The sequence below is a fragment of the Danaus plexippus genome, chromosome 31 (assembly GCF_018135715.1).
Source record: "Danaus plexippus chromosome 31, MEX_DaPlex, whole genome shotgun sequence".
Classification (NCBI taxonomy): Eukaryota; Metazoa; Arthropoda; class Insecta; order Lepidoptera; family Nymphalidae; genus Danaus; species Danaus plexippus.
This window is the reverse complement of record NC_083558.1, coordinates 2,512,963-2,526,660: the sequence shown is the minus strand read 5'-3', so window position 1 is coordinate 2,526,660 and position 13,698 is coordinate 2,512,963. Positions and strand designations below refer to the sequence as shown.

General features: G+C 37.8%; 2 protein-coding genes across 2 annotated transcripts; one reads left to right on the top strand and one right to left on the bottom strand.

Moving 5' to 3' along the window:
- Positions 1 to 285: 285 nt before the first annotated feature.
- On the top strand, positions 286 to 6,357 carry LOC116778448 (zinc finger protein 572-like). Its single transcript, XM_061525717.1, has 13 exons — positions 286 to 556; positions 1,828 to 1,962; positions 2,426 to 2,545; positions 2,815 to 2,921; positions 3,011 to 3,148; positions 3,223 to 3,343; positions 3,603 to 3,707; positions 3,846 to 3,997; positions 4,423 to 4,482; positions 4,665 to 4,778; positions 4,951 to 5,082; positions 5,407 to 5,478; positions 5,969 to 6,357. Exons 1-13 carry the CDS (start codon positions 407 to 409, stop codon positions 6,333 to 6,335), a joined length of 1,773 nt encoding a protein of 590 aa, XP_061381701.1. The 5' UTR covers positions 286 to 406; the 3' UTR covers positions 6,336 to 6,357.
- A 233-nt stretch (positions 6,358 to 6,590) lies between these two features.
- Positions 6,591 to 13,636, bottom strand: LOC116778449 (zinc finger protein 595-like). The gene is made up of 2 exons (XM_032672457.2): positions 13,362 to 13,636; positions 6,591 to 9,228 (listed from the first exon to the last, which is right to left on the bottom strand). Exon 2 carries the CDS (start codon positions 9,226 to 9,228, stop codon positions 7,867 to 7,869), a length of 1,362 nt encoding a protein of 453 aa, XP_032528348.1. The 5' UTR covers positions 13,362 to 13,636; the 3' UTR covers positions 6,591 to 7,866.
- Between the last annotated feature and the right edge of the window lie 62 nt (positions 13,637 to 13,698).

The following is a 13,698-nucleotide window of genomic DNA, read 5'->3' as shown; positions in this document are numbered from 1 at the left end:
ATATGTATTGAGCAGTCCCAGGCCGATGGTGAAAGCTATTCCAATTATCATTTCGAAATCTATTTGGTGTAAGGGAGGCGGCGGACCCATAAGCTTTTAAACTAAAAAGATTTAAATTTTCTTGAATGTATTACTGAAAAGAATCAACCAACATAACTAATTTATTAGAAGAGAGTCAACATTTATTTTCTTAATATTCTTTGTTTGCAAAAAAGTTAAAACCATTACTAGCAGTGTAAACCTAGCTTTAGATAGGATATTAGCGTTTGGAACTCGTTACTAGCTAGTCACTGTCAGACCCACGCTTGTCAACACGCCATATTCTTTATATATTGTTTACAATCGATTATCATGTAGTTTAATGTATTAATTTTATTTTTTGCAATTATATATATAATTGGTGAAGATGGAAACTCATCATAACTTAGTTGAGATCGAATATAAACCGGAGTTGGACTCGCCTAAGACGATATGCCGCTGTTGTCTCTCGAGCGACCGACGGGTTGTGAAAATTGAGAATTACCGTGAACTTTTCGTTGAACTGGCTGATATAATAGTAAGATATTCAAATTTTTGAACCATTTTCTATGAAACAAAAGTGTTAATGCTCTGGAAATCACATATGAGCAGCTTAAAATGATCGCGTTTATATATTAAAGTGCCGTTCAGATGTTTTTTATAAACCATTTTAAAAAACTCACGGCTCAGACGCATCCACCACGTCGCATAATTGTTGAGTACATTTTAATTTCAATCTTAACATGACTTATGTTTTGCATCTTTCTCAGTGAATAGATTATAATTCATAGCTTATTTAATACTTTAGAAATTAAATAATTACAGTAACTTAACCGAAAACACGTCTAATATTTTATATATGACATTACAGTGTGATTAATTGATGAGTGTGATATACTTTTCCACATTAGGTGGCCTTCATAAGCAATTACTGTTGAAAATTATAGTAAGATCTTTTCAACTTTGTCACAAGTGACCCCCACTTGTGAGGAATAAGGTTCTGTGAACTCAATATTCCTCTTAACATTACAAATAACTTTATACAAACACGATAATAATTAAATCGAGCCACAATGAAGCTCACAAGTAATTTTTAATTCTACTAAAGACAATAGTCCTGTAAATAATTTAATATTTTTTCACTGTATTTGTTATATGAAGAAAATCTATACACCCATATGTTCTGGGCTGTGGATTTAGATAGATAATGATAAAGGAAATTTGAGTATGTGTTGCATTTATAAATATTTCTCAATCAATCGATCAATCAATGGTTGACTAAAACCATGTTTGCTTAAGAAAGTTCAGCCATAAGCCATGGTATATTCCGACATACTTCAACTAAAGTGGATATGTCAAAATCAACCTTCAACTTATATCATGGCTATAAAATACAATCTTAGGTGTTTCTACCGCAGGTGAGCCGCTGTTACCGCTGGCTTTTAACCAGCTGCTCACACTCTTATAGATAGTAATTTTGTAATTACTATTCATGTCGGTGAGCTCATTCTCACTAAGTGCAGCAACAAAATTATTATATATTTTATGAGACGAAACTTCTTAGCATCCTATGACTTCACCGTGCGGGTGCCGGGTCCATAGCATCGCATTGAGAGGAGCTTCAACAGTGCCTGGGACTTGCGATCCAGGTGTAGGTTTAAAGGTCCCCTATATACCGCGTGTTAAATGCTCACCTCCACCGTCCCAGCTCTAACTAATTAATATCTAATAACTCCGTTCATGGATGGATGGTTAGCTGGTATTAGTGAATATACAAAGGTTGGATTATATACGGTTTGTTACCTCCAGGTGTCAGATTCCGATGGCCTCCCTCAGTGGCTCTGCTGGGAGTGCAGTTGTCTTCTGCTGAAAAGTGTACGATTCAAGCAGAAAGTGCTTAAAGCCCATCTCACACTTTACAACTATCATAGTAGATGTGCTCCGGTAAGTATATATACATAGTAGCTTTCGTTGTTATTGTTGCCTGTGTCGGCTTTGGGCTTCGGTTCCGAGGGAAACAAAGAATATGTTTAATATATATATACATATATATATATATATGTATATGTGTGAACCAACAGTCAGCGCCATCTATCGCCTGTGTCACGTTACTTCATAAAATACAACTGCTATGAAGTGTTCCCGTAACTACACGGACTGTAGCTACATTATATACTTTATCTTCGTGAGTTATTCGAAATTCCAAACTAAATAATTTCAAAGTTTGATCAAAATCTGTGCACAGTTTCTTTATCATGAGTTACAAAACAAATAATCCTTACGAAGTTTTGCATCTATAAGTTAAGTAATAGTGCTATATATATGGAGACCAGAGCACTTACAACATTTTTTAAAACTCCTATGTATCCGACAAGTTTGAAGTATTGGTATTAATTAAAATTTTCAGTTCCCCATAGACGGCCAGGATCCGGAATTGACTAAGTACGCCAACCCGCAACTGAGCAGCTCGGCCACCCTGGTCATAGACAATGTCAAGACAAAAACGGGATATCATAAAGTTTTGGAAGTAAATATATATGTATATATATGTATATATATATATATACATACGTGGAATACTGTCTGTCTGTAATATTAATATGCTCTTGTAGTCAAAGCTCATGCAAGTACATTTAAACGCGGTAAATATAATAGACAAAGTTTTTTTTTTACATTTTCGTCTGTCTCTTTGTTCGGTTGATCTCAAACGGCTGTGCTGATTTCGATGGGACTTATCTATAATGTATCTCATTTAACCTGGATAGTCTCACAATTGGTGTCTTAATACAATTCTAGCATGAGAAAATCCACTTCATGCCGCCCTCGGACGATACTCACTTCCTGGATGAAGAGATTCCTCTCAAACTGGAGACGGAAGATGATGTGCCACTACAGGAGATACGGTAAGGGCAAACATACATATAAGATGCAACCATTATAAATATTTTATTCTTTTCTATTCTATTCTATTGAATTCCACGTTTAATTACAGAGAAAATAAATTGAAAGACCTGGCACTAGACGGCTTCATGACAGAATCTAATCAAGAGAAGAAAGAAAAGACTAAGAAAACGAAAAAGAAAGTTAAGACAAGAGTCACAGATAACATAAAGACAGAGAATGAGCTGGAGTGAGTCACAGAAAATATTGGTAGTTATTAGTTTTATAGTAATTTAATTAACATTAACCCATGTTTGCCATCAGGAGCGACACACAGGAGGCTAAAACACCAAAGAAAAGAAACCTTCGCAGAACTATAGACATAGATGAGAACAAGATACGAGTCATCACACTGGACCCGGCTGAACAGCTGAGGCAGAGACAGGTGAGTCATGAGTATGTCTGTACACATATATACGGTCATTTATATATTTATATATTTGGTCATGCCTATATTAATGTGTATGGTCATGTTTATATAAATCTGTGTGGTCATATCTGTATAAAAATATTTGGTCATGCCTATATTAATATATATGGTCATGTTTATATAAATCTGTAGCATGTTAGAATATCAACTATTTTATGAATACGTCCTGACCTTTAACCTTTTACTTTGGCTATATATTACTATCATCTCTTAGGCGGAGAACGAGGCCACACTGAAGTTCCCGTTCCAATGCCACCTCTGCTTCAAAGGTTTCAACTATGAAGAGAAGCTCAAGAACCACATGTTCAAACACAGCCCGGTATATTGTCATATATATATATATATATATATAACAAGTATTGTACATACATTGATCATCCTCTGGCTTCACTCACATATCTATACCAGTGGTACCACCAGTCTGAGTCCAAGTCTGAGTCTATACCGTGTGTTCCAGGCTCGTGGCAGTTACAAGTGCGAAGTGTGCAGTATGTATCTACCCACACCGTACTCGGCATCTGTCCACGGTCTCACTCACACACTGAGGTATGAGTGTGTGCAGTGCGGGAGACGGATGACGGACAGGCTGGCTATAGTTAATCATTACAGGTATGACACACACACACATATACACACACACGCACACACACACGCACACACACACACACACACACACACACACACACACACACACACACACACACACACAATTATATATATATGATTGATGTTCTCTATGAAAAATATATTTAAATTTACTTGTTTATTTGTAAAGTTATTTAGTAAATTTTTCTCTCAAATCCGTTATCATTTTGAGTGCATTGTTTATGCATACCAGAATTGCTTCCAGGATATTTTAATAATAATATTATTAATAAAATCTTCTTTTGTGATGTCCGTTAAGAACTGTCTGAGCTGAGAAATGTCATAAATTTATAACTACCTACTATTCAGAAGTGATTTTAATGTGTAAAGTAGTTATAGTCCGAGAGACCGACAACAATTGTAATGTTCAATGTTAATATTGTTTTAAGATCTCAACACGAGGGGGTGCTCTCGGTCTACACTTGTCACATATGCGGGAAAGTATCGAAGTGAGTATTATACATAGCAGCTAGTTTGTGTTTGTGTGGGTGGACGTTGAAATTTAAATCGAAATCTACTGAGCTGATTTTATTGAACCTATACGGTATATATAATGACATAACGTGAAAAACACGATAGATGGCGCTGTATATATATAATTCTGAAATTTTATTTGGTTATGTTATATCAGTAATGATAAGACTCACCGCGGTCACATGAGGAACCATCACTCGGGCTCCAGAGCCGTCTGCAGGGAGTGCGGCAAGAGCTTCGTCAACAACGACTCCCTCGCCGAGCACATGCTGTGAGTACACACACACGCACAGACACACACACACTAGTGTAAACATACATTTACTAATATTAAGACCAACTCAGTCACTAAGACGCTACCTATTACTATATTCATATAATTCTGATATACAGCCGATACCTTAAGTAACGGCTCCGTGTCTCATATCTGTACGCGTGTGCAGCATTCACCAGGGCATCAAGAACTACGAGTGTCCGGAGTGCGGCAAGAAGTTCCGCACGAGGAACCAGATCAGGCACCACCTGGTCAAACACAGCGACCACAAGGAGTTCTACTGTGTGGAGTGTGACGTCAGGTGAGGGCAGGGGGTTTATGGACGTAAAAATCCCTCAAAATATCCCGGGGAAATGTCCCTGGCACCGTTTTCATGTCGTTGGGAATAAAAAGCGCAAGAAGTTTTGAGTGTTTCCTGTTAAATTGAAAGAAGTCTTTCACTCTACATATAAGACAAACAGCGCTGACTTGGCACTAATGTGCACCGTTACTAGCACGAATACACTTCTTCCTTGTTTAGTTTGCAAAAATTCTCAAAATCACACAAATATATAACGACCAATGAGAAATATTTATAATTTTATCAAAAAATACGTTAATTCCGTCCCACGAATACTATTTCCAGGTTCAAGTCAGCTCACACCCTCCGCCAACACTTGAAAAGGACGACGAAACACAAAGACAAGAAGAGCCTCAAGTGAGTTGATACAGTGAATATCAGAACGTAGCTGATAACTATATGAAGGAATTAACTCTCGCTACATAGATGTTAAAGACGCTTCTAGATGTTTTAATCCCGTTATGATGATTAGAATTAATTTTATATATAGCGACATCTGTTGGCGGTCTCATGTCAACTGTTGCTATGTCACAGTCACAGCTACATCACGTTCTGTTTCAATCAAGAACATACAAACGTTATATATATATGTGATTTAGGAATATTTTTAGTGTATTTTTGTTGTAAAACAGTTGTAATGCTGAAATTTCTCAGTAGTTTTATAAAAAAATAAAATAAAATGTAAACAGGAGCAGAGATATCAATAAAACCGAATCACTTGGCGAGCTATGTTTATGATACATGCTTTCTTTGTTCTCGATTGAAAAAGGAATTGAATATATGTATATAGCAACAGTTGACTCACAGCTGTCAAGAGATGTCGCTAGTGTGTTATTGTGATGTTCAGGTTCGCGTGCTCTCTGTGCCCGAAACGCTTCGACACGTCGACACTGCTGGCGACACACACGCGCGTGCAACACGAGGGCTCGCGGCCACACCGCTGCGAGGAGTGCGGCGCTTCGCTGGCGACGCGCGCCTCTCTACACAAGCACGCGCGCTCCGTGCACCGGGGACTTCGCCCCCCGCCGTCGCACATCTGTCACGCGTGCGGCAAACTGTTCCGGGCGAGGTCGACCCTAGTGAACCACGTGCGGACCCACACGGGGGAGAAGCCCTACCCGTGCGAGGACTGCGGCCGGCGGTTCGCGCAGCGCACGGCGATGAGGACGCACGTGAAGCTCGTGCACCTCAAGCAGAGAGGGCGGGAGGACTAGAAATAAACGAACAGCCGACATACGTGGACATTTCATTGACAAACATCCGAAACACTCAACAAATATATGATAGAGATATTCATCAAACGTACTCCCAAGAACGTTGTATTTGCATAAAAATGACAATATTAAAGACTACATGTATTGATCAACTCGGGCTGTCAGATAGAGCTTTAAAATTCAGTTCGATCCTTCACAGCCACGCGCGTGGACAGGGTCCGTTATCAGTATGAAAGGCGCCAATGAAACAACACATCAAGTAACCCTTTATTGAGTTCTATAAAGATCTCGTGATATTTACAAAAAAATAATAATTATAAAATAGTTCCAAACTTAATACTATGAAAGTTTTTAAACTCTTCAAGCACAATAAGAAAGTGTCGGGAGACTTATTTACAATAAGGGCTGCGTCACTAACAAAGCCGACAGAAAAACAGATTTGATTTACTTAAAACGAGGTCATTGAACTTCTAAACTGGCCAAAAACCTATTACATAAGCTGATATGAAGGAATGTGCAACAAAATTTCAATGTCCAGCGTCTCGATTTTGATAAAACTCTGCCGGATCCGCAGTCATCCGTTAAGAAAGCCTCGCACTCCCGCCACGACGCTGCGACCAATAACTGTCGAGTAACAATAATTTCAACGATTCGCTAATAAATGTTAAAATTTTATATAAAAAAATTCAAGAATATTCGTTCTATGTACAAAGAAAATAGTTACGACAAGTCACAAGCGGCCGTTCCGCCGCTCGCCTATATACAGGACACAGACAACGAGGTTAGACTACGAAATAACCGTCTCATAACAGAGTAAATAATTAATTATTTATAGGAAAAAGATTTATTTTAAAAATTCATAATATATATATATGTGTATGTATATATAATTTTATTTACAGATAAAAATAATTTGTATTAAAACCTTCCACGAACATAAAGTATGTCAAATTTAAACATTAACGACTTAACAAACAAATTAATATTCTATTATTTTATATATAAGAAAAAATATATACACAAAGAAAATGTCCTCGGCGGCACAAGAGTGAGGCGAGTGCCGACGTTACGGCGATCACCTCCCGGACGACGACCACGTGTACGTTACGAACCGGCTAACTAACGACTAAGAACCAGTGAGAAGACAACCAGAGTGACAAAATATAGTCAATTCCTAACTCCGAACATCTATAACCCCTACATAACCCACGGCCCTTTAGCCACATTACCTAAAATCGGCCATCCGTAAGCTACGTCACACGAATTTTAGAACTTTCGCACCCCTCCCCCGTCCTTGTCGCGGGTTTTCACATTATTATAACCCTTCCCTCCCCATGTGACGTCACACATTTCTCAAATTTATGCATGTCTGTCCCCTGTCACACGATGTCACTCTTCGGTCACACCCCCCCTCCCCATTGACGTGTGACGTGCTTCATGGATGGCCCCAAAAACATCAAATCGTGTATAAACGTCGAGCGAGTGACGATGGATCTAGCGGTCTAAGCTTGCTGAAATGCTGTGTCAGGGTCTACTCGGTGTCGGAGCCGGTGTCCAGGTCGTCGTCGCTGCTGGTCACGGGCTCGCACTTGATGAACTCTATCTCTTTCCTGGTCTTCCTCGGTCTCCCCCTCTTCTTCGCCTTGTCCGTCGCCTCTCCGTCGTCCATGACCGTCTTCACCATCTGCGAGATCCGTTTGAGGTGTTGCTGCTCGTGTCTCTGGAGGTGGTTGTTCAGATATCTCTTTATCTTGAACTTCTTCCCGCACTGCTCGCACTCGTGCTGGTAGTTGCTCTCGTCTACTTCCACGTGGACCGAGTTGTTGTGCCGCCTCAGGTAGTGGGCGTGGGCGAACTCCTTGTTGCACTTTTCGCATCTTATTTTAGGTTTATTCGGATGGACGATCTTCTTGTGTTTCTTCAGACGGACGGCCGAGTGGAAGAATTTATCGCACAGATCACACTTGACCTTCTTCTCCATGGACGTGTGGACCTGCATGTGCTCCTTTAGGTATTGGTCGTTCTTGAATTCCTTCAGGCATTCGGGGCAAGTGACTTTCGACTCCAGGGGCGGATGTATGTTCAGGATGTGCCTCTTCATGTGATGGCGAGATTTGAAGGTCATGGGGCAGAACACGCAAGGATGTCTCTCGACCTGCGAGTGCTGGAAATGCAGGTGTCTGTTAAGGTTGAGGTGGCTCTTGTACAGTTTCTGGCAAATGTGGCATTTGTACTTCTCCTTATCCGGCCGATGGCAGTTCTCGATGTGGTACCGCAGCTTATAGGGGACAGCGAACTCCTTGCCACACTCCGGACACTTAATTTCCGGCAGCGTGTTGGGATGTATTCTCTTTATATGCATGTGGAGAGCCCTCCTCGTCCTGAACTCCTGAAGACAGAACTGACAGTAACATTTCTCGGAGTCGGAGTAATGTTTGTTCATCCTGTGCATGTACAGGTAGTGTTTATTCTTGAACGTCTTATCGCATATATCACAAATGACGGCCGACTCCTCGGAGGAGTGGACCCTGGTGGTGTGGAGGTACAGGTTCTGGTAGTTCTTGAACTCCTTATTGCACTTCATACATATATACCGTTTTGTTCGCTTCGGGAACATGATCGGCTTCCACGTCGACAGCACCGATTCGTACATCGCCCGCTGTTCCTCGGTGAGAGCTGAACTCGTGACGCTAATGAACTTGGTGGGAGGTCTGTTTGGCATGGGACCGGGTCGCGGTATGGTGAGGTCCATCTGTTGGTCGTATTCCGCCTCGTCCTGCTTGGCGTCGTATGTTTCTGGCAGAGACTCCTCCTTAGGGTCGAGGAAGTGCTCCTCCAACTTTGGCGGATACATCTCATCCTCGACCTTCGGCTCCTGGTACATGCTCTCCATCTGCAAGTTATTCAAACATCATATAAATAAAATATTTTTAATCTATTAAAAAATATTTACAATAGTTATTGTCAGTCGTGTTTTTCAATTTATCAGGATTGCATATAATTTTTCTCTGTTCACTTCCTCGAGTGGACTTCGGGATTGTGTAAATGAGCAACAAATATACGGTGTTTAATGTAATCTATGTGAGCCAACAGTCAGCGCCATCTATCGCCTGTATCTCGTTACTTCACACAATACACCTGTCATGAAGTGTTCCCGGGAACTACACGGACTGAAGATACATTATATACTATATACTATTATAATGTATGCGTTAACCACACGCATAAATAAATCCAAGCAATTAATGCAAGTTGAATTTTTTATTAGGTACAACATATTTTTTTCACAAATTCATTTTGTTGTGGCTACGACACGGTGGAGTTGTATTAAAAATATATCAAAAATATTACAGGACCACACCCGTACAAGTTCTATATTCATTTAAACGCACACGTGTATGTATGTATGTGTTCTTGTTACACAAAAACTATTAAACATATCGTTTCGCCGCACGTCTGAATAGAATGTAATTATTATTGTACTATCTAATAGCGACATCCGCGGGGCTGGACGATGCTCATTTAAACCTCTCAACTAGTATAAATTGCGTTTATTTCGTATAAAGTATCCTCAATAGCAGGTCATATTATAGTTGGTTCTTTGAAATGCTTTAAAACTGAAAGTATCGTCTTCGCGACGTGAACAAGGACTTGGGAAACCGATTGTTTAAAACTACTGATTTGAAAAACAATTTGACAATCAATAAAAATATTTAAAATATAATATTTGAATAAGTAATAATTGAGAGTTGAAATTATCAGGCGTCAGCCGCATAACCACCTCCGTTGGTATAAATAAAGGCGAGAGTTACGAGTCTACGAGGCTACCTTCAAGAGCCTGAGGTCCTGACGGCATTCAAGATTATAAGCATTGGGGACGTCAGATATGCTGACGTCACTCTTTGGAAACCACGGTTTAGATCCTACATATAAAATAAAAATATTATTGGCACTCCTTATACAATCAGTAAACTGCCGGTTAAAATCCATCAGAAATAGTGATGTTGTTTAAGAGATTAAATGGAACAAACAGATGGACAAAAATGAGATCTAAGATTTTCGGGAGTTTTATTCATTTCAATGAAACTAATATTTTTCGGATTTACTACGCGGATTTTATTATTTAAAAAAAACTACATAATCCCGACGTTTCGGTTATTTTTCAGCGACCGTGATCGCGGTTGAAACACCGTGATCACGAATATTAGTTTCATTTAGATGGACAAAAAGTATATGTATATATATATACTTTTTGTATATATATATATATGCTAGGGATGTGCTCTCAAAATACAAGTATACGAATATCAATTCTATATCATTTACAACAAATACACGATTATTAAACAGCTGTAATATTAAGAATGGCTCTAAATATTTTAGTATTACGTTATCTATAGTTATGATGAATCTGTAGAGGTCAGTTCGGTACATGAAATATATTTTCAAGATAACAATCAGGGGGTGATTAGTGATCGATACTAATGCCAATAATGCAATCAGTAAAGTTTATGTCTGTCTGTCTGTCTGTATGTTCCTTAAAGAAACAAAAACTAGTCGACGGGTTTTAACGAAACTTAGTGCAATTACTCTTCATACCCCTGGGCAGGTTATAGGATACTTTTCGTCACGTTACAGTCAATGGGAGCAGGGCAGTGAGGAGAAAAGGGGAGAAATGACTATATTTTTTTAAGCATCCATCACGTGTGCAGCCTTAACGGTTAAAGTTACATAGAAATAATGTACGACGGAAATATTCTACATAAAATTATATAAAAGATATCCCACAACAGCATATGTCTATATTTTATGGTTGACTCATAACAGGTGTAACTCCCGACAGCTTAGCAGTTCGGAGCTTTCTGATTATATTTGTTTACTCTCACGTTTATAATACTCTCACTCATCCCTAATTAAAAAAAAATAACATTATTAACTATTCGATAGAAAAAAAAATCATAGAAACATCAAACTTATACATGGAATACGCTAATACGCCACCCCGCGTGAATACTGAATCATGCTATAAGGACTATTTTTGCGCAACGGTTGCCGCGCACTCGCGTCGCGGCTGTAGGGTATAAAAAGGCGGGAGGCGACCGCGAGCTTCATTCAATATCTGGCTGTTGACGCGTGCAGAGCGCTCGACTTTATTGACAGTCAATAATGAATATTGTACGCCGTGCTTATCAGCGAGACTTTTACTCTTTAAATAGTTTATTTAAATTTCTTTTGTTGTTATTGTATAAAACAGGTATTAGTTGTCTCATTTCTTTTTAGCTGAAGTAGAAGTCGTACGCATAGCTTTTTAGATACCGATAGGTTAGTTTTGGTTAATTTATGTACAGTTTTTTGTATTGAGTAGGTAAGAGCGTAGGTACTTATATTAACTATAGTAGTTATAGGTATTAATTTTTAAGTGAAGTATGTATAGGTTATGGTAATGCATAGGCGTTTAAGTGTAAGGTAGCTAAAATAAGGACCTCTAACGCAGGTTATTCTGTTAGGCGACTGACAGCCCTTCAGTTACCGTCGATTAAAAATGAAATACAAAATGCCACCTAAAAAACGATTATCTTTATCTCAAACCACGAGCCAAGTTAATTAATAATAATAGTCTGCGGTTCCTTATATTTTTCAATAGCATTGTCTATTGACATATTATATAGCCATAATAAAATGCGAAAGTTAATCTGTCTGTCACATCAAAACCACTGAACCGTGAGGGAGGACATATGCTACTTTTTGGCATAAAATGACGGAAACGCGGACAAAGTCCCGGGCAACAGCCAGTATATCCTAACTTTGATAACTGACCTCACTTTGTTTTATTAACAGAATTTTCCTATATGCAATAAACATCACTGAACATGCGTTGCCTATAGAGATAGTTGTGACTTAAAACTTTAATAACCCCGCTATTAAATGAAGACGTCTCTATTTATTATTATATATAGGCTCCAGGTCACTCAGTTATATGTATATATATATATATAAGCTTATATTAATATATTTTCACTTGTTTTATAAAATTATTTAATTATGTATTGATTAGTGAACTTATTTTGATCTTATTTAACACATTGTTAGCAAACTGTAATGTATTACATAATAAAAAAGATAAAAAAAAAATATTCCGAGTTCTGGAAACATCGTGACTAGACTGCATACAGAGCTTCATACCGACACATTAATTTATTTATAGCTACTATACATTATAATTATTATTGCATTTTATGCAATTATATATATGTTGTTTGCAGTCCCGACAAGAGCTATCCACATGAAAAAGAATATCATTATAGATCCAATCTCCCACTAAATATATCGGAAGACATAAGTCGTAATAATTTTACTATAAGTGTGTCTATTCATGATACATTCCCATGTAAATAGTAAATAAATTAGTCAGCGTACAATTAAGTCAGGAAAATAACATTGGCTTTAAAAGCCATTTAGTTATATGTAAGACTTTCATGAATATTAAATAAAAATAAAACTAATATCTTTGGATGTACTGTATTTTCTATTATTGTAACTACATACTCCTAGAGGTTCGACTATTTGCAGCAACCGTGATCACGGGCAGACTAGATGAGAAGCTATTTGTCAATACAAAATGTAAATAAAAATGTTTTTTTATGTATAATTTCAAATAATTAAGGAATTATCCGAGATATAGTGTGCGCTAGCTACTGTAACAGAAACACTTAATTGCAAGATCAATTTATGATTTAAACTTGCTCATAAAACAACACATCACATAATTAGATATTGAAAATAACTATTTGAAGGACTCATAATAACACGGACAAACTAAATTTATTGATATATATTATGGATTTAATGTGATATAAACGGTTATCGATATTACTATGTTCCCGTGTAGATGTTGTTAATGTGATAAGATTTTTAAATGATGTGTATTTACGATAAAATACTACGAAGACAAAAAGATGAAAATGAAATCAATGTTTGATTAAGTTATCTTGTGTCAGTATAGGAATTCTGTTATTGTTTACTCACGTTCTATTGACGATGTTTAAACCAAAATCAACTCGTCATGCCCCCATCAGGATCTTTATTAGATACAAAATAATCCTCATAAAATGGCTCTAGGCCCGCGGCGATATACCACCATCATGGCGCACATAACTTTAAAATAAAACTTAAACACACAATAGTAACGTAAATAATGTTATATATATTACAGTCTTAATTATATACACTAACAATAACTAATATAAGGGAATTCACGGCGATTTTAGCATACGAAAAAATTTTGTTGTTTGACAATTGACGTTTCACAACACAGATAATAAAAAATATTTATAGTTCATATAATATCTGTGGATAACTACCT

Excerpts from the sequence above, each read along its gene's own strand:
- LOC116778448 (XM_061525717.1), top strand. The coding sequence starts at position 407 with ATGGAAACTCATCATAACTTAGTTGAGATCGAATATAAACCGGAGTTG. Across the intron at positions 3,149-3,222 it reads AAGACAGAGAATGAGCTGGA|GAGCGACACACAGGAGGCTA; the intron begins GTGAGTCACAGA and ends GTTTGCCATCAG. Across the intron at positions 3,708-3,845 it reads ACATGTTCAAACACAGCCCG|GCTCGTGGCAGTTACAAGTG; the intron begins GTATATTGTCAT and ends CGTGTGTTCCAG.
- LOC116778449 (XM_032672457.2), bottom strand. The coding sequence starts at position 9,228 with ATGGAGAGCATGTACCAGGAGCCGAAGGTCGAGGATGAGATGTATCCG.